Genomic DNA, 24,091 nt, shown 5'->3' with positions numbered 1-24,091 from the left:
TTGATGTTTTATTTTAAGTCTAAATTGTGGAGGTTTGTCCAGATGTCTGCAGCCTTCCTGCAGGTAAAAGGAACCTACTTCAATGTCAAGTTATTCTACATTGAAGGAGAAATAAGGCTCCATTTAAAATCTCCTCAGTTGAAAAGAAACCCTCTTGGACTGTGCATGTGCCCGGGTGTTCATCTGTGGTGACAAGCAGCTTCCTCTTGTTTAATGTCACGTCGTGACACCTGCAGCCTTTCCGTCCCAGTGAGCTGGTCAAGGTGTTTCTCTCGAGTCCTGAGCCGTAAGCTTGAAGGGTTAAAGGCTAATAAAAGACCAGAGCGCGCTCCGTTGCCTCTTCGGTGACCTGTTACCCGAGGGAACGCGGCTTAAGACGCAGATTCACAGAACGCTCCTCATTCTTCAGGAAGTAGCTCCCTGTGAGCAGCCACATGTAAGAAAACGCACGATTTGAGCTGAAAGAAAACGTTGCAGTGATCTAATGGTTTACGTCTGACCTGTGGTTGATTCTACAAACATCCACTTCACTTGAGTGTGTGTATTACGCAGTGAACACACACATGTGTGGGAAATGACCAGCTGTGTGTGTTAACAGTACGTCTCTGATATTGATTTATAGATGCAGAAGATTTCAAAATGACTAACGACATCAAAAGTCTTCGAATTAGCGAGGCAGGCCCCAAGTAGGTTGACTGCTTACACAAACTGAAACCACCCACTGCACTGCACCACAGCCACAATGCACTAACACCGCGACAACGCTGGTTTCTCGTGTGTGTGTGCAGGTTGTAATCAATTTTCTTCTGCTCATAAAACTGTACATTTCCACTGACTTTGCTCTCGAAGTGATTAGCAACAATAAGCAGACAAACACCAGCTCAACACAACAGTCAATGCAGTGGCATCATAACACTCACTAAATAATGACAGAATAAAATACACAAGTTTCCTAATTACAATGAATCTGAACTTTTGTTGAATAGTAGTAAGTTTAAAATGTGTGATTATTACAATTGTGTTTGAATGAAAGAAAAACAGGAAACTTATTATTTAGTTGTTAACAAAAGATACTCAGAATAAGGCATAGATATAAAAAATATCACAAAATGTCTTTGTTGCAGCCATAATTCTGAGTGATATAAGGGCTGGTTAAGGGGTTTAGTCAGTAAAAAAACACGTGCTACGAAGATAACGGTGTAATGGCTCAATGATCTAATTGCAACATTCAGATTTATTGTGTACAAGCTGCACGTGGTTCTGTTTATTGTGTATAAAACTGACCTTTAGAGTTGGAAGCTGGTAGAACCGTTGCATGAAGACGTGTCGTGTCTGAGGCACTGGGATCTCGTGACACGCCTCGTTATCAAGTGACGATATGTAGATTCAAATATTTTGTTTTTATAAAATGAGCCTGTTAAATTAAAAAGGTCGGGTCTGATGCGTTTTTAGTCATCATGTAAACTAAAAGTTGTGCTTTGATGTATCACCTCCCAGTCTTTTTTTTGTTTGTTTGTTTTTTGTTCAGCTGAAGGAAAAAGGAAGATGCATTAAATGGCCCCTTTCTGCACTATGTTGCTTTGTACCCAGGGCAGAGTAGAAATTGAATTGGGAGGTTTCATTCAGCACAAACCAGCCTGGTGCTCCCATCAAGGCGGCCTCCGTCCTCTGAATGAAGCTCAGGACTGGACCGGGAGGTAATGCAATTGCAGCCCAGCATGAGAGAGGCTGCTCTAATGGTAAAAAGTAATCTGTGCCTCAGACTCCACCGGCAACACGTTTGCCGCGCGGGCTGCAATCTCTGCCGCTTCCCCTTCATCTTGATGCCTCGCGACCTCTGCCAACTCGGCAGGATTAGGAGGGTGCAGAGGAGGGCGAGTGCAACTCCTTTGAGCCTCTCTGCTCTTCTTCTTCTTCTTCGTTTGCTCTCCGGAGCCGCGCGTTTGGGATTTTGCCATTTAACGTCTTTGTTCTCGGCCTCGCGGCTTCCGCTCCTTTCCCGTTTTCTTGTTGTCGTTCTCCGTCAGCGGTAATCAAAGGGGTGTTCTGCTCCCGCTCAACCGTTGGTACCACTTCTCCATCACATTTCTTTGTCAGATTTTTATTTTTTATTTTTTTTTTTTTCCAGCCAGCTGTCTTTATCTGCCTTCACAGCAGTGAAATTGTTGGGTTGCTACCAGCAGCGTGTACCTGCACCGATCTGGCAGCGGATCACAAACATCCTCGCCGTCACAACTTGTGCCATTCAGCGCTGAGGGGAACTGCTTTTAGATTCGCTATCTGCCCGTGGCAAGCTGGGACTAGACCCCGGTAACCTCAGGTGCGGTGGCACCACATTTAACGTGCTAATGAGTAAAAGACAAGTCTCTCTCAACTCGGTCCAGCCGGGCTGCTCGAACCGACCCCACCGGGGGAAGAAATAGCCTCATCCGTATTTTTTGTCCCATATTCCGTCTTTTGTTTGATCCCTCAGTGGGCGCAGTGGTTTTGATACTACAGAGGCAGGAGGGAGGGAAAACAACAGGCGGAGGTATTTCAGAGTTAAGCCTGAGTCAGAGGAGCTGGAAGGCTAAGAGGTGGGGGGATGGGAGGACAAAGATGGGGGGGTGAGGGGTGGGATGGGGAGGGTGCTGGCACTCAGTACAGAGCCCTCTAGCTGAGAGTGGGAGCTTTATATAATGGCCAGGTAGTTTGCAACCCCCCCTCCCCTCCACCCCCCCAACACACCTCCCACACCCCAACCCTCCATCCGCCTACACAACCTCCACACACCCGCACACACAAAAAACACACATACATCCTGCAGAACCTTTGCAGAAACTGCTTGGCACAACATTATTAGCCTCACCATCTCCTCAGTCTCCGGGGGCTCAGAAGAACTGCATTACTGTTCACATCCGAAAAACCAAGTAAAGTGCAGCGATTTTTTTTTTTTTTTTTAAGCCCTGCTAGCAAACACGGAGCTTAAATGGAAACGATATCTGCCGTGGAAAAGCTCCTGCCTCGGCCTGGCCTGGCTTTAACGACCGGCGATGCATCCGGAGGAAACAGGAAACTAGCGTTTCTAAACAGGGTTTAGGTAGTTCACGCGGGTTAAAGCGACGTTGGCAGGTGATCTGAACGTGTCAGGAGTGGTTAGCTGACCTTTGTTTGTGACTCGGCTCTTTGATGAAGAGAGAGGCTTTGTTGCGGATGGAAATTTTATCGAATCATATTGACATTTAAACATGATTTAACCGAACGCAGGCTGAGGAGAGAGCAGAGCAGACATGCGAGCGCTTCAGTTTACTCTTAATTGATTTTCTCTCGCGCATCAATTTGTAACACAGACCATTGAGACAAAGCATTTATAGTCTGATTTGGCTCAGAAACTCTCACCATAGACAGTATGACTAGTTTCCCCCCTCATTCATTTTGTCGAATTTCCAAACATTTTTCCAAACATGCAACATTTCACAGACCCACATCACATACACTTGCACCGGTTTCAGTTCAGATAAACGTAATAATTAATCCAACCCAATTAATCCAATAATTAATCAAATTAATCCCCTAATTAATCCAATAAACTGGATTAATTGGGGTTTGTGTCTGTGTTTAATTAATCCAATAAATTGGATTAATTGGATTCATTTTATTAATAGATAAAATTCAAAAGATATAAAATTATTAAATGAGAAATAAAGATATGTCCCACAGTATTTGCAAATTGTTTTCAGAAAGCTCCTTCGTCCACATCCTCGTTGTAGGAGCATCCACACTCATCTAGTGTAGTAGCTCTCCTGACTTGAAAAGTCCAAACTCCCGACATGTGTATTGTTTCTGTGCTTGTAAAAAGCTCCTCGGTTAAATTCTAAGCACAAGGACTTGGACATTAAACATATCAGACATTCCCATAAGCAGTGGAATAAAGTTCCACAACACAAGAGTAGTTTTGTGCTAACTCAAGTTATAGTTAAGAAATGATAATAATTTCCACTGCAAGTGACTCTTCTAATAAACCAGGACAGCCCTGCACAAAAGCAGAACCTCCCTTAATGGGAAAACGCTGTGCGTTTCCTACTGTGACAGGTCAAAATGTCTGCCATGAAAAGGTCCCCAGGGCTTCGTGTAAAGCCACGATGTCGTCCTTGCGCAGAGCATTGAGCACAAGTGCTGCCCTGCATTAACTCTGATAATTGGTTCCTGGTTGAAACTGTGATTCTGAGAGATTTTAGTTCAGTTCAGTTTTCTGATTTTCTTTAAAGTGGATGGGACTGAATGACAGCCTCCCGCTACCACTTCCATCCACGCTGAACATTTTACAAATTTCTGTCAGGAGCAGCAGACAAGAAGAAGAGGTTTTGACACTGCAGTGAACTGGGTTTGGTTCATGACAGACCTGAAATAAATAAATAAATGCAAAAGATTGGGCTTGATACCAGTCTCCCGATACCAGTCGAGACATCTCTAATCTAACTCAGGTTTGCAACACAATTCTAACGTTTCTAACAACATCTATAGATTAATGAGCTGAATATGCTTTTATCCAAATTATACTGATTAGGCTTCTGCTGAGTTTCGCCCGTGTCACTTAGTGCGTCTGTATATTAGCCGGCAGCTCTTATTCCCCCAGACATTGTCTTGCAGAGTTACAGTCGGAGTGTTTGTTTTTTGTGTGATTGATCACGTTTCGAGCCCTGAAATCCATCTGCATGTTTCCCTCCACGGTGATGGATGTTTTATGAGATGACTGCCAATGTTTTCTGAAGGTCTGAAGTGTAAAATCAGGTTATTGCTAAAGGCTACAAGTTAGATTCAACGTCAAGGTGCGGCTTTACCGCATTACTGCTCGGTGTCGTCATGTGGGGAGAAAAATATTTATGGTGTCACCTCAGGCGATGAAAAAAGAAAATGCCTAAATTGGTCTACTAGATAATCCGCGCCTTCCAATCTCCCAACTAGACTTTTCTTAATCTTAAATGGAGCAAATGATCATTATCAAACATCGTTTAATCTTTGATTTGTTGCTGTTATGAGAAGGTTTTGAGCTGGCAGAGCTTCCAGCTTCTTACCAGTTTCATTCACACACACATGACGGCCACGTGACTGAACTGTGCATTCGAGGTTTAGCGCTCATACACCAGCCATTTGGCCACCACATGCTGATCACTGCGTGGTTAATGATCTCCCATGTTGTGCGCTGCTCCTAATGCTTTGTGTGTGTGTGTGTGTGTGCCATATTCCTCCTCTCGCATGCTAACTCTTTGTGCTGCACATCTGCGGCATGCATGCATCGTCACTGTGGCTGCCCTCTGCATGTGTGCACTGAAGTACTTTGCATGGCAACTGTGAAATATTTGGTGTGAATTGAATTTCCTGTTTGCATCTGTTGTACTTTCTATCTGCTCATGGTGTGAGATTAAAGTTGAGATTACATAAAAATTATCTAAAAGTCATGATGGCTCTATTAGATTTTGAGGGTGCTGGTATATCATGTGGTGGCTCACTGACACATTTAAATGATTTACTCGACACTGAATACGACCAAGTCTTTATTAATGTTATCGTTATTACTGAAGAAGGAACCTGCCAAAACGTGTGAGCGTGCATTTAAACAGGGAACTTTGTTGGATGGTAAAAACGACAAAAACATATTATTACTGATGTGAGAAAAACACCCACTGAATTAGAAAAAAACTTTCTGTCAAACTGATACAAATGTAGGCGATTAAAGGAGTAAGCACATATTTCTACGATCATTTTTCAGCGTTATCGAACATTTCATAGCAACAGGTGCTCGTTAATTGCAATTCTGGTGCAGATACATGTGAAGTTATAATTTGCGGATCTGCAGAGCCGGTGGATTGTTTAGGCTAGCCGATGTTTTCAGGTGAGGTAGAGCTAAAAAAACAAAAAAAAGGAGGGAAGGATGGTTTTGTGTCATTTTACTGTGTTTTATTGTTATTTAACGGTGCTTCTCGTTATTTGACTAAATAATTAACTTTCGGTCCGTCCATTCATCATCTGTAACTGCTTATCCTGCAGAGGGTCGTGGGGGGGCTGGAGGCTGGAGGCTAACCCAGCTATCACTGAGTGAAAGACATCCTAGAAAAGTTGCTATAATGGCAGGGCTAACACAGAGAGATCCACACATATGGCCAATTTAAATGACCAGTTAACCCGGTGTGCGTGTTTTTGGACTGTGGGAGGAAGCCAGACAGGCACAGGGAGAACATGCACCCACGGCACCACTGTGACGCTATTGTTGCTCCGAAAGTCAAATAATTAACCAGCATGAATTTTCATCTTTCACAAAAACTGGGCAGTGACCACATTTAAATTAATCTCTCCGCCTCTGATATCGATTGGGGCCAAAAGGCAAATCAAATTTGAGAACTATGCTGGAAACTGCGGAGTCGTGCGGTTTGATCATTTAATAACATATGCTATTCCCACCTGGCTTGTTCGTTTAGAGGCAGCAAGCAGAGGCGTCCTTCACCCGATGTCACCCCCCTCTTTTTTTTTTTTCCTTCAAAATAGTGTCGGACAGCTGTTCAGCCTGTCTCTACACTTGCCTATAGAATATCTCAAGGTGATTTATTATTGCTCATTAAAGTAAAGAAGAAGAATAGCCTGTAGGCTGTAAAGTTTCAGTAAAAGAACACGGTAATTAAAATGTAGGTGTCAGAAGACGGGGTGAAGGGGAATGCGTTCGTGATAGACGGTAAAAGAAAAGACGGCACTTGGAAATGAGTCATAATAGAATGGAGAGTTCGTGGAGCTGCTGGTAACCTGTAGTGATTGGGAGTTTCTCAGAAGCTAGAGCTTGTTGCCAGCCAGCCTCCAGTTTCGGAGGCCGGTGTTTCTCCCGACTGATAAAACGGCCCATTCAGGGAGGCTCGGCCACCGGCCAGTTCCAACCTGTCTGTCCTCATCAAACAGGCCTCCGTGCTGCCTGTTTCCTTTCATTATGGCTTCACTGCAGTCAGTGTGAAGGAGAAGGAGCGACGGAGCACGTAAGAGTTGACTTGTATCTGCATCTCTATGTGACGGATGCTACTACTATTAATTATTTTATAATTCTTGTAAATACAGATCATCTGATATGGATTTTTTAAGGCCGATAACAATTCAGATTTTTCTGAGCCGATATTTTATGTTTTTCTCCCTCAATTTACATGATAAAAATGACACAATGGTAACAAATGTTAGTCTCAATTTAAACAAAATCATAAACATTTATTGAACTCAAAGGAACTACTACGGTCAGAGCCAATCCAGTCTAAACCGTGGATAGTGGTTGATTGACAACCTACACTATTAGTTTGCCAGAGAGGGAAATAAATGTCAGCTACCAAACTACTTAACAACAACAGTAGAAGTTAATGCTGCGGTTAAAGACTGTAATTTGTTGGTGCTGAGTGAGTAAATACATCATTGTTTGGTAACTGTTTTACAAAAAAAAAAATTAAAATAACCAAAGAAAACCATTTTTAGGTGTACTCCAGCTGCACTCACTCTACTGGTGGGGGAGGGGTAATGTATGGGCTGCACAGGTCCTCAGCGTTTCCAGCAGCACAGGGCTGCCTGTGGATGCACCTGTCTGTAAATCTTGCGGGGGGATAAAACAAAAACTATATAAATATATAGTTTATACACAACATATTGTGTATGTTGTGTATATAGTATATTGTGTTTTTTGTGCCATATAGTATATATGCTGTCAAGTGCCTGTACATTGCTGCTGCACCTGCGAACTTTCACATTTATATCTGTCTATCTATGCATGTTTCAGCACAATGTGCATATTTAGGTGTGTTTTGATATCAACTGATTCAGTATGTTACTTTGTTCAAAAAAAAAAAATAATCATTTCGGGGCTCTGTTTAAAATATTAACGCAGTCGACTTAAGAAATCTGAGGTGTTATTTCAGGTGTCCTGGCAGCAGAAGTCATGTTAATTTTTTGCACAGACGGTATTAGATGACTGACTTCTAGAGCGCTCACAATGCTTGAACGGACACGAAACTGTCCCAGCTGAATCATCTTTGGAGCAGCTCTGAGGGGACAAGCCCGCGGACGCACAACTTCAGACTAGTTAACGATTACCAAAGAAAACTCGAGTAGACACGAGGGCAGGGGTTAGCTAAACAATGCACTGCTTCCAGCTTTTATAGTGTGAGGAACTGCAAGTAATTCTTTCATCATTATAGTTTATCACATTGTAACAAATGTGAAGCATTTTCCAAGCAGTTAATTTGGAAAATAATGGTTGGAGTAAACAAACACTTCAAGACAGTTTAGTTTTAAATTCTGGATCCACTTGAGGAGGATTTTGGCAACTACAGCGATATGTTTTGTCTCTGCCATGACAAAGCTGATTGGACAAAGCTCGGACTTATTCCTCTGATTAATTTCCATAGCAGTAGCGGATGAGGCTTCTGGGCATCTTATCTACAATCACAGCAGTGTGCATACTAAACACACAGCAGAAACTGGATTTATGGTGACTTCACATGACATTTGTGTCTGAGTTAGCCGTAAATAGTAATCGTGTTTATCTTCTCCATTTTCTCCTAATCAAACCTCCTTAAATGCATTTTCAGGGGCACGGTATTAGCATCTTGTCGAGTGCAGTAATGTGGATCTTCTCAGCTCATGTGTCCATCTAAGCTGCCACCTCCAGTCTTGCCACCCTCCTCCCATCCTCTCTTTTCCTCCCTCCTTCCCTCTCGTGTTCTCGTTTTTTTACTGGCGCTGTGGAGAATTTCATTCGGTTTGGAGCCTCAGCTGCTCTCTCTCTCTCTCTCTTCCCCATCCCCCATCATAGCTCCATCCGTCATTCTCACCAGCTCTGGACACAGCAAATTATTACCCTGCACACTGCTCTCCAGCCTGACAAGAATCTGCAGGAAGTCTTAAAACGCTCTGAATTCAGCTTCCTACAAAAAAAAAAAAAAGGGAAAGGGATTTAAAAACTCTTGAATTTAATTTGCAAAAGCCCTGAGTACATATCCCACGTCTCTGTCCCATTCACAGTAATGTATGTAGTAAAATATTTTGATATCTGATCGCAGGCTGTCCGGTGACGGTATTCAAATTAAAAGAACGACTGTGCTGAAGGAGGATATTCAGTCCTTTGTGTGCAGTTTTACTTTTGCATTAGAGCCATTGTCACTATTGTACGCTCAGAAACTCATTGTCTCAAACATCACAAATGGCCAATTTTATCAAAACACAATGAATAATTTCTATTCTTTTTATTCCGTTTAACTGGGAATGCGTTGCATTAACTTAGACTGAAGATATCATTATATACTTCTAGAAAATACTAATTCATTCATGGCCATCTCATCTTTTTACCACTTAACAGAGCGGTTGGCATGGCAACTGGTAGTCACCATTATGTAACAAATAATCTACTAAAATGAAACTCATTCAAAAAAATGATTAAACATGCATCAACATTATATTGACAACCAAAAACGACAGAAAGACATGTATTTTAGTGTTTTAGTTCGGCCTAAGTCCTAATCGCTAACATGGAGGGGGTGGGGCTTATGATCTATACTGCAGCCAGTCACCAGGGGGAGCTCTACTTACCCGTCCATCTGTATACTTTGTATGGTTAACATTAAGAAAAGTATCTCAGTGAACTGTAGCAGTGCCAGACTACATATTTTCAGGCACTTTGTGAAGCTCTTGTTCAACACTGAAATGCCAAAACAACAGGATACTTGGACTAAATGTCTTTCTCCGTCTCTTTGAGTTCAGTTATTCATTCTGATGCCTGCATGCTTCGGATGAAGAGCCACTTCTGTCGCTCCAATCATTTTTGGGGTCACTTCTTCACATCTGAACGTCCTCTGTATATTTAAGAGTTTAAGATTTAATCAATAAATGCAAGTTCACCTTCACCACTATAAAAAAAAAAAAACAGCCCCAGACTTTGACAACCCAGATCCTTCCTGCTTTAGTGTTCATTTAGAGCCTGTTCTGACCTTGTATCGATGCATGTCCTGCACGATCAGAAGTATTTAGCTTCAAGTGCATATGTTCACGCCTGGGATTAAATTGACTCTCCACATGTGTCTCAAGCCACCCCAGCTACAGCTGCTGTATCAAATAAATAGATCGCTACCTACCACAACAAAATTCTCCCAGCATAATGAGCTCGGAGGTGTTTCTTAGTTGAAGTGCACACCTGAAGGTATTATTCATTAATTTATTTACACTCCGACATCTTCTTAAAAGCTAGGAATATAACGCAAAACCTGCAAGCGTCCATATAAGAACATGTATTTAAAAAAAGAAAAAAAATTGTCATTTAAATTTATTTAGATTTTATAGATCCGATATAGATCACACAAATATTAAATACACACCGTTTTCTGCATCCTCTTTGTTTGAAATCCTGATGTGATCTCCAGACAGGGGTTTTTATCATAAAATCTTGCAAAACCGTTGAAGGAGGTTAATCCCCGGCTCAGGGAGTTTCAAAACATGACAGAAGCTGTAACCCTGGGAGCACCGCAAGACCTGAAAGCTGATTGGATTTATAAAGTGCGACGACAGAGAAGAGCTGCACATTGTTTTGAAACTGAAATATTTCTAAATTAACTGATATCAAATCAAGTCACGACATTGGGAACCATAAATGAATAGATTTAATCAGTTAGGAGTGATGTCCATACACACAGTTAGATTCATTTTTAAAAGATTTCATCTGTTAATTCTTGTTTGGATTTTTTATTATGTGGTTGGTTGGAAAGGACAAGAGATGTTAGATGGTGGGGGTGGTTATTGGCAAGAACTTCACAATACGATATATATCGCGATACTTAAGTCACGATACGATACGATACATTATTGTGATATTATGATATTGTGATATATTGCAATATTCTACTTAAAATACAAGTTGTTTATATGATAGATGATAGTGATAATTCATTGGACAAACTGAGTCAAAAAACAAATTTAATTCAAATGATCTATTTCCAATTTATTGCGCAAAAAAAGTGGTGGTGGAGGTGTAGAAGTTGTTCAAGATAGGGCCAAAAACATGTCTTTGTCTTTTAAAAATTGATGTTAAGACATTCAAAATCTATATTGTATCAGAAGAAAAAATATCGTAAAATATTACCCTATCAATATCGTTTTCCCATCCCTATTAAATGGTTCAATTTATTATTAGTTGACTCTCTACTAATGAACAGACATCACTTCCGGTGCTTTCATCTTTAGTTGGGTAGGTGGTCCATCAGCGCACATTGAGTGTTTACACCTTTTTTTTTTTAAGCACTTGTGATCGGATCAATCTAGACACATGTTGGTACCAGGTCTGAACATGGCCTCAGCTCAGTTTGAGTGGAATTCTTCTCCCCATGAACCTTCTCCATCCAAACATTTCATCCACGGATTCGTCCAGAAATAACACTCCCAAAAGCTGGTGTGTTATTGTTTAAATCTAATCCTAGCTGTCTTCTTATTTGACCTCGCGGACGGTTTCCATGGCGTCCCTCTTTCTCTCTGTTCTCGTATTTATATCTGGTGACTGTCAGTGAACTGCTGCTGTTTTCTGGTTTACTTTCCAAAAAGCGTTTCATCATCCTGGGTTTTTGTGGGTTTCAGTTTTTGATGTCATGTGTCCGTCACATGATTGTTTTTTTTCTGTTCTTACAGGGACATTAAAGAGGACATTTAAACATACTTCGCACTGTATATTTTTTCTGCAAAATGACACGTCACGGAAAATTTAAGACAGAAAACTCCGCGGTGCTGTGTGTGTGGAAGAACTCCGCTGTTACCACTAGCTGGTCTCTTTGTGTCGTGTCCTTTGTTGCCGCTTCACTTTGCACCTACATGTCAAGTTGTTTCAGTAAAACAATACAATGGAGCACATTCTCTCACAAACACGCTTTGTTTCAGCCTGGCTTTTTAGTGCAGACGAATCAGCCGTGGTGGTGTGATGCTGACTTTTGTGATAAATGCTTAAACAGCTTTTAGGTAATACCTTTTGCATGTTTAATACGTTTCTGCTGTTATGTCTTCAGAAGAGACGTGTAAGGAACGTTTGCCACGTATTCGACTAATATTTGATCAGCCCCTAAACCCGCTTCTTATCTCATCGGCCTTGTTTATAAAGCGCAGCGTCATTTGGGAGATAATGCCTTGTTTATGGCTCTTCCCAATTTCCTGCTTTTGAGCTATGTGGGCTAGAGCTCAAAGGATTAGTCAATTAATTCATGGGCTGTCAAAATAATTCTTATCAGAAACTATTCTGAGTCATATTCAGGCAAAACCACCTAGCGTTTGCCGACTCCACCTTCTCAAATGTAAAGATGTGCAGCTTTTCTTTGTCTAACGTGATGGGAAACAATGTCTGTCACTTTTTATTTGAACCAGCGAATGAATGTCTTCGGGGAACGATTATCAGAAAATTAGACTTTCAACTTATTGAAGGCAGCGAACAAAACGTATTTTATTCCCTCCTCGGGTTTTTGAGTCATTCATCATCTTTTGCCGCAACAAACTCTGACAGGTTTGTTTGTGTTGGAGGAACAGAGCCCTCCTCCTGTTTAGAGCCACAAACTGATGCAGTAGATTTATAAATTTTGTGGCAATTTTTTTTTTTTTTTTTGGATGGGAGTCTGCCTTGTCAAATAAATCATTTCGTAAACAATGCTTGGAGCCACATGTCATTCAGATGTTGTTGACCGGGAGCATGGAGGTGTTTGATGGAGGCCACCTGTCCCGGGGAGGAGATTGATTGACGGAGGAAGGAAGGGACAAAATGAGACGATGAGAGCTGGAAACCGTCCATCTATCTCTCCTCCAACGCCTCCTTCGCCACAGTTTTCTCTCCTCCATTTGTTTTTTTGTGTGCTTTTTTTTTTTTTTTCGCAACCAGAGGAATGTTACACATCTGCAGCCTGCTGGAAGTGTGTGTGTTGGCGTCTCAGGTTTGTGTGTTTGTTTTATAGCTCGGCGTGCCTGTGTGTGTGTAATGGTAGGCAGCCTGGTGTCATCATTTCTTCACGTCCCCCCCTCCCCTCTTGTCCCCTACATGCATATTTCATGGGACTGGTCATTTGTGTCTGCAGCAGGATACCCGCGGGGTCCAACCAATAAGCTGCCGTCCAAGTCTAATAATATTAATATGATCCAAAATATGGTTCTGTTGAAATAATATTTGCAAATCTTGAAAATCCATTGACGCACAGCTGCCGCACCTGTGATCGAGCTTCCTGCTGTAGGAGCCGTTCGTGTTTGAGTAATGTGTTTTTACAACTGCAGCGTGGTTCAGACAGAAGGCATCGGGATTACATTCACATATGGGCTGCCGTTTCTTTGCTTTTACAGTGTGTACTCTGTCGCAAAGGGCAGATCTCTGTCGTATACCTGTGCATGTGCACTTGTATTAAATATACATGCTGGAGAGCGAAAATCTGTTTACACAGTCACATCGTCAGACTTTATTTTGGGGACAAAAAGTCCTCCTGAATCATTTAAGGGTGATGACTTGGTGTAGGCTTGGTGTATGGTTACGGTTTGGACAGTGGTGATTATGGTTTGGGTATGTCTCCAGAAAATGAATGCAAATCAATCTAATGTCCTCTCAAATGGTAGAACCACAACTGCGAGTGTGTGTGTGTGTGTGTGCGAGGGTGCATGGTTATGCATATGTGGCAGCTGTACACAAGATGCAGTGTTTGGTCTGTAAACAGCAGCCTCTGCTCTGTCGCTTCGAGCGGCGTGAAGCTTGGTTGGAGGCCAGGTTGTGCAAAACGGGCCTTTTTTTTTTTCTCCGGCAGGCACTGAACAACCCCTTAAACTGGGGCATCCCATAACACAAACTTTAAAGATAGATCAGTTGAGTCACAGACATTAATCTATATGATAATCAGATTGTTGCTTCAGTGTATTTTTATGCTATTGGGATTTCTTTATGGGGTGTCTGCATCTGCATTGGGTAGTCCCACAACCACAGACAATTTGTTATGAACATATTTGACTCCGCTGCGCTTCGATGACACGTATGACTACATCATTGTTACTCTTCTGTCAAACACCACATAAATCCTACCGCAACAATTTGATCAGGCCGGTAGACCTTTGCCACGACCAAATATCCACCACAGTGACTTTGTTGATGGGGAAAGTTTGGGCTTCCAGCTATTTTTAAGCCAAAATAGTCTGTGTTACTATTTGTTGGGTTGTAAGAGTAAAAAGAATAACTATGATTTTTGAGCATGCAGGCATTTTAAGTAAATTACTGGCATGTTTACGTGTCTCAAACCAATTTATTAGTTTATTAAAGAAAGTGTTTTTCCCACATTTGAATCTAACGTATTAGTATTATTAATGTATTAAAGTTGAGGCTGTCTTTAGATTCTATTTTTATATGATTATGGTTCTGTATTTGTAAAATGTAAAGTAACAACAATAATCCCCTTTGGCTTTTTTTTTTACACCATAGACTGTATAAATATGAACTTCCTTGCATTGGCCAAACTGACGCTATTTTCCCAGGGATACGGGTGGCGCCATCTTGCGAGTTTGGAGCCAGAGTCGGCGCAGTACGGTCAGAGAGTGGATCCACGCGAGTCCAGAGTGAGTTAGGCGGAAATGCGGTCAGGTCATTGATATATCCAACTTCCCGACTCACTTGAGTTTTCGCTTAATTAATAGACCCCTTCGAAGGCTACGTCACTGTGATGTCGCAACATCAGCTGGAGGCAAAACAGAGGGAAGCTCGAGGCGAACAACCCCAGAAATGTCGTCTTGCTGTATTTTTGGGTGCCAAAACCAAAAAAGCAAAAACACTAACCTGAAGTTTTATGAATGTATTAGCATATTCTCTAAAATATGCGTTTTCCTCGTCCATTCTTGCCAAAACATCATCGTTGGTATATGCTAACCGGCATTTACAGGCTAGCATGTTTGAGATGTTTTGCCTCCAGCTAAGCCCCGCCCCTCAAAACACACCACACTGTTTAGAAGCTTCACTCTGCTCCACCTTCACCAGTTTCAAGGAAATGTTAGATTATACACTGTACTTGTTTATTTGTTCATTTTATACAGCTTTCACTGTCCAAGAGGACATTTTATGGAGCGGTTGGCATGGCAACTAGTGGTCTTAGTAGATGCTGGCCAGCTCAGAGTCTTTGTGTGCTTCAAACTATGGCGACTGTACATGAGCGGCTCATGTTGGAGTCAACATTAATAAATGTTGGACACAAGTTACTTTTTTGATGAAAATGCTGCAACAATTTGTGCGTAAGAAGCAGGAGGACGGTGAATTTTCTGTGCTTGTCCAGCGACTGAGAGAAGAGGACGAGGAAATGTATTTACGACCAAACACAGCTGTTGCAGTCTGCACGTAGGCTACACTGGAGGAAGGAAAATTTAAAAAAACAAAACAAAAAACATGTTACAGATTTATTTTCTTCTCATCATGCCTGTTGTTTTTATATACAAAATGTATTCAGGAGGCTCATATTTCATTTTTTTATCCTATATTTATTTTATTCTACAACATTGTCATAAAAATACTGAAAAAAAAAGATCTCAACTAAATCAAGATGTTACAGAGCAGGATAAACAATGGTTTGTTTTTTTCTTGCCTGACTTCACATAATGTGTCGTTGCTGTTATTTGAAACAGAGATTGGTTTTCTTGCACTTGCAGGCACTGAAAGCTGGTTGTGCAAAAGTGGAACAGGTTTTTACTGTAAACTGCAACACTTTTGGGGGTTTCAGTTCCGTTCCCAACTCTTGACAGCTCTGTATGCATGTTATAATAATACAGTAAACTGTTGTGGTCGGGTCCAGGGTGAGAAGTTTCTTTCACACCTGGTCCACTTATGCTAAAAATACAATTACATTTAGATAATACTCAAAGCAGAGTTGTGTACGCTTCAGCTTTGTCTTTCTATGTTAGAAGAAGCCAAACAGAAGCTGTCGTGCAAGGTGTAGTTCTTTGTTTTTGATATTAAAAAACCTTATATTTCACGTTTTCTCCTTCCGCTGAACCACATTTGAGACTTTAGGCCGATTGGGGTCTTTGTTCAGTAAGAAGGATTCTTAATTACATCAAATCTGCTCTGAATTTGCATCTACTTGCGTTTGTTTTTCTGAGTGTGGTTAGGCCGCAAAAAAAAATAGCCTACAGCAGACGTATAAGTCATTTTAAATGTCAATTAAATGCAAAACCCAGAGTAACCCAAGAGGATCAGGCCTCGTTGTAGCGAGCTAAAATAAAATCTTGAAGGCGTTTAATCCTTCGTGGGGACACTGCTGCATGCACTTCCTGTACGTAAAAATAATCGCTGCTGTGGGTGCATGTGTTTATATATAATTGATTAGCTTAAGGGAAACTGACACACTGGGCACCAACCGTCCTGTGTGCTTTATCATTTGAGGGGCGTTTGTTTGTGTGCGTCTGTGCTCTTTTATCCCTGCTCTGTCATTAAAGGAGATGAAGGGAGGAAGTCCGTCCAAGCCGCTCTTAGTCTGTACGTCTGTAGGTGTGTGTGTGTGTGTGTGTGTGTGTGTGTGTGTGTGTGTGTGTGTGTGTGTGTTTGATAGAAATAAAGAGGTTTGCTCTGCAATGAGCGAATGCAGTGCACGTCCCATTTTTCCAGCTCGTGTCACGCAGTTACAGCCAGCTTTTTTCCGGGTCTTTCTGTAATTAATATGACCCACCTGGTCCTCTGTGGATGCTTGTGATAGCGGCTAGTGTTTTGAATTTTAGATAAAGAGCGTGTATGACTCTTCCTTTTTTTTTTTCTTTTTTTTTTTTTACAAAAACAAAGTCTTGGTTTATGTTTCTTCTTTTTTTTTTCTAAGTTTGCATATGCAATACACCGAGGCAGAAATGACGGATGACTGTTTGGAAAGGCAGCACCTCATCAGTTTTCATTCAAGGAAGTCGAGCTTGCTCGAGGCAGTAAATCTCAAAAACATAACTCGCTGATTATTTTTTCATCGTTACGGGCGATTCACAATTTTAATCTTTTAATATTTTTTTTTTTCCTGTCTGCGTGGACCCAGGATTCTTTATTGAAACTACATGGCTTGGGTGATATCCAGTGCAGAGGAACAAGAACAATGAAAAGGGGCGCACTTAACATGGTTGCCAATGTGAAATACGAAAAAAAAACAAAAAAACATGCATAGTGAAAATATGTCAACAAACAGGTTGCATTTGGAGTTTTTGTTCAGCAACAAGTGTGCTCTTTGTCATCAGCGTGTGACTTTTCAACCATGCACTTTTTTATTCTTCCCCCTCTAAGAAAAACGCACCATCCCTGTTACTGTCTTAGTCGATAAATTGAACAGCCACAGACTTCATGACAGGCTTCATGGTTCTGTTGAGTAAAACAACACCTACCATAGCTGCACCTCTATCTTCTCTTGACTCTTGTTGTATAAATAGTTTCACCTCACGGATTCTTACTGATTGTTTTCGACCCAGGCGGAGTGAATGGGTAGAACCGTGTCTTTCCCTTCCACCGGAGCCTCGTCTTGTCATATGCGGAGACACTTGAAGATGAGGATGTAGTTTGCTGCCTTTCATTTCAGAGCTTTGGAGCTGCATGAATTCAGTTGTATGGAGGTGCTGCTACATTAAGCTTTTACATATGTACACAGCGTGACGGTCTGATCCATGTTGGACACCGATAAACCAAACCATTTCCATATATGATGTAACGTGACTGCCTTCGATTTGTTGTCTACATCACTATATCGCTACTAGGGCGAGGTCAGATCAAGAGAGATTTCCTGAATGGATTTGATTCACGTGGTTCAATTAAATATCAATTCATTTAGAGATACGTGAGTTTCTATATTTTCTAACTTATGAATCCGGTTTTCACAGAACTGACGCTGTCGTCGGTTCCCGAGATTTGTGGCGTCGCTCCAATATTTTGCCCTCGGTTGACACATTTTGCACACGCCGCTGCTTTTGTGCAGCTCTTCTCTGTCGTCATAAATCAATCAGCTTTCAGGCTCGAACTAATCCTTCGACATTTCTAACGTGAGGATGCAGGAAATGGCACGTGTTTAAAAAAATCAATCTAAATCAATATCGGATCCGTCAAATCAAGATCGTTTTGAATGGAGAAATTGATTTTTTTAAACCCACCCCTAGTCACGGCTGAGGACTGAAACACTGAGGACTGTTTCTAGGTGATAACAGAAGGAGAAATCATGTTTTTTTGTGGTATTTTCTGGTTTTTGCAGTTTTGTCTGTTTTTTTGTTTTCTCATTACACTGAAGAATAACTTGAGTGAGTTTTCCCGTAGTATTCGGGCAGAGATGGAAATTAAGCAGTCAACAGAAAAGCTTTATTGTATGAACCACATTGCGATGAAATGCTGTATTTCTGAAGGCAAACTATCAGCTCACCCTCGATGGTGTTGAGGCAGCACCTACGCGTCACTCCGGATAAACGCATAATTACAAATGCAAATCATCTGATTATGCATTTGAAATTCAGTCCGTGTTTGTATTTTCGTCACTGACCACATATGAAAATAAAAAAAGTCAAACGTCGCCTTGCGCAGTAAGATCGGAACTGGTTTTCTTCTCACAGGGGAATCCCACGGTGTTCCAAGAGGAAATGAGAACAACGCTACATTTATGCAAAGCAGTTCGCAGTCTCTGGACATCTCATAGATCTATAGCTTTGTGGGCTGTGGGTAATTTACATACAAAGTCACTGTGCTGCATGGTGGTGCTGTAACCGAGCACAAAATGTATATATTTGAGTCTTTTTTTTTTACTGCAACAACAGTAATGACAAATCTGGTCCATGTTTCCGTCCCGTATCTTCACTGGAAGTGATTCGCCCTCTTCACTATTTCACAACAACAACCATTTCTATGGGAATTAGTTGAGTGCAGCCATCGCCCTTAAGTGTTGCTTAATGTCCATAACTCACTGTGCTCAGGGCTGCATCGGCCAGGTTCATGATGATTAGCGAGTAACCGCTGCCCCGGCTTCGTCCTCTGTATGTACGAACAAACAAATCTTCTCCGAATATGTCTCAGCTCAACACAATCTACCTCGGCTGGAGCGCCTCCAAAGGTTCCCAGCTGCAGGGTTTCATCGCTAATTATTTTTCAGTCACCTCAGCTGACAGGGGCTTGATTCAGATATTCTCCCGAATTTCTCAGCTCTTCACTCAGGTAACACCCCGCAGAGAAACCTTTCTACTACTTTGATAAACAGTCTCGCACGTTTAATAACTGTGAAGGTGACGGTTGAAGTGAAGACTGGCGGAGAAACACAAAATATTGCTCCTGAGCTTCTGAGAGACTGAAACATAGCTGCATTAATAAAATAAAATGTGAGGGGTTGAGTTGCCTCGGGTACCTGTGAGAGGAATTATAATCCAGGAAGTCCAGGTTGAGTAACGGGTTCAAGAGCATCATTAGGAGCTAGAGCACTGCACAATGGTTTATATATTACAAGAATTTTTTAAACCTGCCAAGACATCAATAGTTCTGACCTTCAGTAAGGGGCAACTGCTCTCCTCTTTTCGAATTCTACCTGTGTAGCTGCACCTTTTGTAAAAGTTGTGTTAAATTAGAAATACGCTCAGTCATTTGCTTTAATTGGCATTTGTTTGACTCTCAGAGTGGTGTTTGCACCGCTGTGTATCAGTCGCGATCGCTGGCGCCAAAACTCTAAAGTTTTTCTCTCTTTACCCCTTCTTCTCCCCGTCGCAGCAAATGGTGATGAGCCTGCGGGTGTCGGAGCTGCAGGTGCTGCTGGGCTACGCTGGACGCAACAAGCACGGACGCAAGCACGAGCTGCTGAGCAAGGCGCTGCATCTGCTGAAGGCCGGCTGCAGCCCCGCCGTGCACATGAAGATCAAAGAGCTCTACCGACGACGCTTCCCGGCCAAGATGGTGTCCCACTCAGAGCTGGCCATGTCCGGGGCGCACCACCCCGCCTCAGCCGGAGTGGTCGGAGGAGGGGGCGCGGCTCTGCCCGCTGGATTGACACAGCTGGCGTACGAGGGCCACGCCGGCCACGGCGGAGCCCCGTCGCCTGCTGCCTTACTGCCGCTCTCGCTGCTCGGCCCCGGGAAGCACGAGCTGACCGGGCTGACGCACCACCTGCCCTCCTCGGCCACGCTGCACCCGGTCCACCCAGACGTCAAGCTTCAGAGGCTGCCGTTTTACGACATGCTGGACGAGCTCATCAAGCCCACCAGTCTAGGTAAGGGGAGGCGTGGTGCACTGGATTAAAAGCTTTGTTTTAGTTTAGGTGTTCTGGTTCCGGGTTTGGGTCAACCATGGATAAACCTTCTGGTACGCTACCTGTTCACTAAGCACTAAGCAAAAGTAACTAAGCAAACCAAATAGAACAGAATAGAATAGAAAAACCTACAATTATTTGTCCCACAATGTTTGTAACAGCATACATAAGGGCAGAAAAGTAACAAGAATAAAGAATAGACTGTGTAAAAGATAAATAATAAAATAAAAGCTAAAAAGAAAGAGTAGAATAAACAATGTACAAGTATTGGCGTATGTACAAAAGGTGTTGAATTGCAACAAAAGAGACACGTACGTCAGTCATATGTTGGTAGTGACCAAAAGTGGATAAGAAAATGTTTGTGTTTTTTGTGTCTTCAAGGTCACAGGAACACAACTTGACATTGTTTTCTCTTGTTTTTTTTGTCTGTGAATTGTGTGTTCACACCTTGTGCTCACTGATTGAAGTGGACAAAACTAGTGCAGACAATAAATTTGGTTAAAAATTAACAGAATTACATAATTTCTTAACTCTGTTATATCAATGTAGGTCGATCATAATATTTGTTTTTTGGCCTGATTAACTTGTAAAAAAATAACATGGTTCTTCTTTATTCTACTCTACATTTGGAAACACTGGACCTAGTGGTTGAAATACTATAGAACCTGCAGCATCTGTTACATTCAGACCAGGGAACCTAAGTAAATGTCCTCACTATACCTTAGTGGTAGGATATGTGCAAGGTTGTGGATATTTATACCGGTTTATTATGCCCGCAATGATTGTGGCAGCAGGCGATGAAAACAGTGACATATGCGCTGTCTTCCGCTGTATGAGAAGGCTCCCTGCCAGTGCTGGTGTTGCGCTGCCTGCTAATGTGTTGACAGGGCACGGAAAAGTTACAGCATTACACCAAGTTACACCATTTCTCATGAGAGTTCAAGTGAAAAATATTAATCGGTTGTGGAATCCGTCCTTCATCCAAAAAAAAAAAAAAAAAAAAGAGAAAAAGTAAATGCTGAAGAATTTGCCTTCTCTGATTTTCTTACTTAATAGTGATAATATTTGTTCGTCTCCATCAATGAGGAAATTGGATTCCCGGACACATCACAGATGGATCATGGCCCTCATTAGATATTCATATCGTTGCGTGTGGACCGCTGTGCTCCTATTTGTTTGGGCGGCCTGAGCGACGCTGCGTCACAATTGAACTGATGCCGTATTTTATTAAATACATTCTTCTCGCCGTGAAGCCAGTCTTAACGGCTCTTAATGAATAACTGTGCGTAGACCATCAGCAACATATGCTGGCAGTACTTTATTTATTTAGCTGAGCTGTTGCTTTGTGGCACTGCTGAGAAAACAGATCATCAAACAGCTCTGCTCGAACTCTTTCATGTCTTGCACTGAACTGCCACAACATTAAAACGACTACTGGTGAAAAGAATAGCGTTGATGATATTGTGGTAATGTTCTTCTAGGAGACCTGGGTCTTGTATGTGGATGTTACTTTGATCACCAGCTTCACATGGTTTCAGATCATGGCAACAGCAATGGGGTGTTCCTGCATCATGGTGCCTTATAGGCGGTTTATACTTCTGTGTTAAGTTGACGCAGAGGCTACGGCGACAACGCAGAGCCTGTGCAGACCTAGCACCGTACCTCTTCATTTTTTGAATTGGTTGTTTTGGATCCGTAAAGGATCAGTAAGTTGGAGATAAATGAGACATTTCTATGACTCGTGTTGAGCAAAAGTTCGACGAGAGTTTCAGTTGCCATTGTTACAAGTGAAACAGGAAGTGGAAATAAAACAAAAGGCGCAGTGTAGATGGCTCACCCCAGTGTTGGCTCAGGCCCATATCAACTCTAAACTCAAACTATTTACTTGCTTCCTAACGTGCCACCTCATGATAACGAGATAATAATCCGCGTTATTCATTGATCGGTTGTAGCGTTACGCCAGAACTGTGTAACTGCCTGAACAAAAACTAATTACGAAACATAACTGTTGTCAGCCCGCCTCTCGTTTAGCAGATTTTGCACATAAGACAGTTTACACTTGTAATTGAGAATGATGAGGTGTAAAATGCGTCTAATCTCCTCATCAGGATTGTGTGGGTGTGGGTGACTGGGTTTAAGTGACAGTCGCGCTGCAAACAAATGTGATTCAAATACTGACAAATCCTGTTTGAGAATCTTACAGCCCACCACTGAATGGCACACGGACCAACTCTCAAATAATTTATGTAAAAAAAACAACAGAAAATAGTCCATTTGTGAGTCTAAATATCTTCTCTCGTCTTCCTTCATGAGGCCAAGTGTTTAAACATAACGTCATGTCTCCCCTTTAATTCACAACCTAACAGACTTTTAGTTTTGCCTTTGTCTTGGTTAGATTTGTCACTGTGTTATGTCTCTCTCTTCGGGGCTGTGGGATATATTGCAAATATGTGGAAATGTCTACGTTTTTACCACATTAGCATTTTAATGGAGTAGGAGACCATCTCGTGATTAACTTGCCTGCAAATGCATGTACAAACACAGCGCCTGCAGCCCCGTCATCACACACATCTCTCTCCTCTTCCCCTCCCCGACTGCGTACCATTTCTCTCCGGCTTAACTTCTTCTCCTTTCTCTCTCCGTCCCCCTCCCGTCTCCCGTCTCCGAGGGTTGTCCTCTGTCAGGATTTGCATGCAATCGCACCGGCACCCGTGCACCTGTGCCCGCAGGAACACGCCCTGAACCTCATTTGAATCCGAGTCGCACGTTCACATCTTTCCCGCACACACATTCTGCACATACAGTACTTCCACGCACTTTCCAATAAATAATGCATGTTGACCGTATTGTTCTCGGAGAGGCAGAGGGAGAGAATAGAATGAGTGATGGGAGGAAAAAACCCAGAGGAAGATGGTGCGCGTCATGACATGGAGCTGAAGATTTGAATTTTCCTTTAGGAAAAGGAAAGAGGTGATGACCCTCTTTGTCCTGATAATAACACCGAAATTAAACCTCTTGATAAATTGGCAAACAGGGTGATTTTTTTTTTTTTTTTTAGCTCTTGCTTCTCTTGCTTTGCGACTGCTCTCCTCGCTCACTGATTTTTCACATACTTCTCTCTGATCTGCTGATTACTGCTCAGTCCTTCCTCTGCCCCCATTGTTGTTGCCTCACCTCCCGCCCCCCTTCTCCCTCACTCCCTCCTTTTTTTTCCTGACTCCCTTCCCCCACTTGTTAGCTTGCTCTCCTGGTTTCCCAGATTGTCGTCTTCTTCTTCTTTTTCTTTTTTCTTCCCTGGGCAAAGCTGATTTGTTGGCCACGTATGCGCTTAACCGAGATTCAAACTGGGTTATTTTACCCTGTGCATCACAGACCTCTTGTACAGGGCGGTGAAAGGAACGATTGTTCCTTCCTTGTATCTAAAATTAGAATAAATAAATCTGAGTCGACTGTCTTCCCAGAACTGCAGGTCATTTCTGAAATTCAGAGCCGATCTGCATTTGTTTTGTTCCGTCTGTCATTGTAGTAGCATTAAAGAAACCAATAATGCGCCACAGACAGTAACTTTATAATGCAGGGTGAAATAAAAAGATAATGCATCTTACGCACCAAACAATTAGTGACGTCAAACTGATGTCGGCATTTATGCACACTGATCAGCCACAACATTAAAACCGTTGACAAAAAAAACAAGTGAATTACATTGATCTTCTATTTTGCAAATGATCTGTTAGGAAGCCCTGCTTTGACATGTGTCTGTGTAACGATACTCCCTGGCAGCAGTAGCCGTCCCCAGTGGGACAGTGCGGTCTGCCACACCACAAGAACCGATT

General features: G+C 42.1%; 1 protein-coding gene across 2 annotated transcripts in view; it reads left to right on the top strand.

Moving 5' to 3' along the window:
• Positions 1-24,091, top strand: part of LOC125005264 (E3 SUMO-protein ligase PIAS1-like) — a 56,831-nt gene that overhangs the window by 8,663 nt on the left and 24,077 nt on the right. Inside the window, exons 2-3 of one of the 2 annotated variants that reach the window (XM_047580460.1) lie at positions 14,518-14,598; positions 19,724-20,219. In XM_047580460.1, the coding sequence (XP_047436416.1) occupies positions 19,727-20,219 (493 nt within the window). In that variant the 5' untranslated portion in view covers positions 14,518-14,598; positions 19,724-19,726. The remainder of the gene's footprint in view (positions 1-14,517; positions 14,599-19,723; positions 20,220-24,091) is intronic. The other variant, XM_047580461.1, reaches the window with a different exon arrangement.

The sequence above is a fragment of the Mugil cephalus genome, chromosome 3 (assembly GCF_022458985.1).
Source record: "Mugil cephalus isolate CIBA_MC_2020 chromosome 3, CIBA_Mcephalus_1.1, whole genome shotgun sequence".
Lineage (NCBI taxonomy): Eukaryota > Metazoa > Chordata > Actinopteri > Mugiliformes > Mugilidae > Mugil > Mugil cephalus.
Note: the sequence above shows the minus strand (reverse complement) of the source record. Positions and strands in the feature narration are given on the sequence as shown.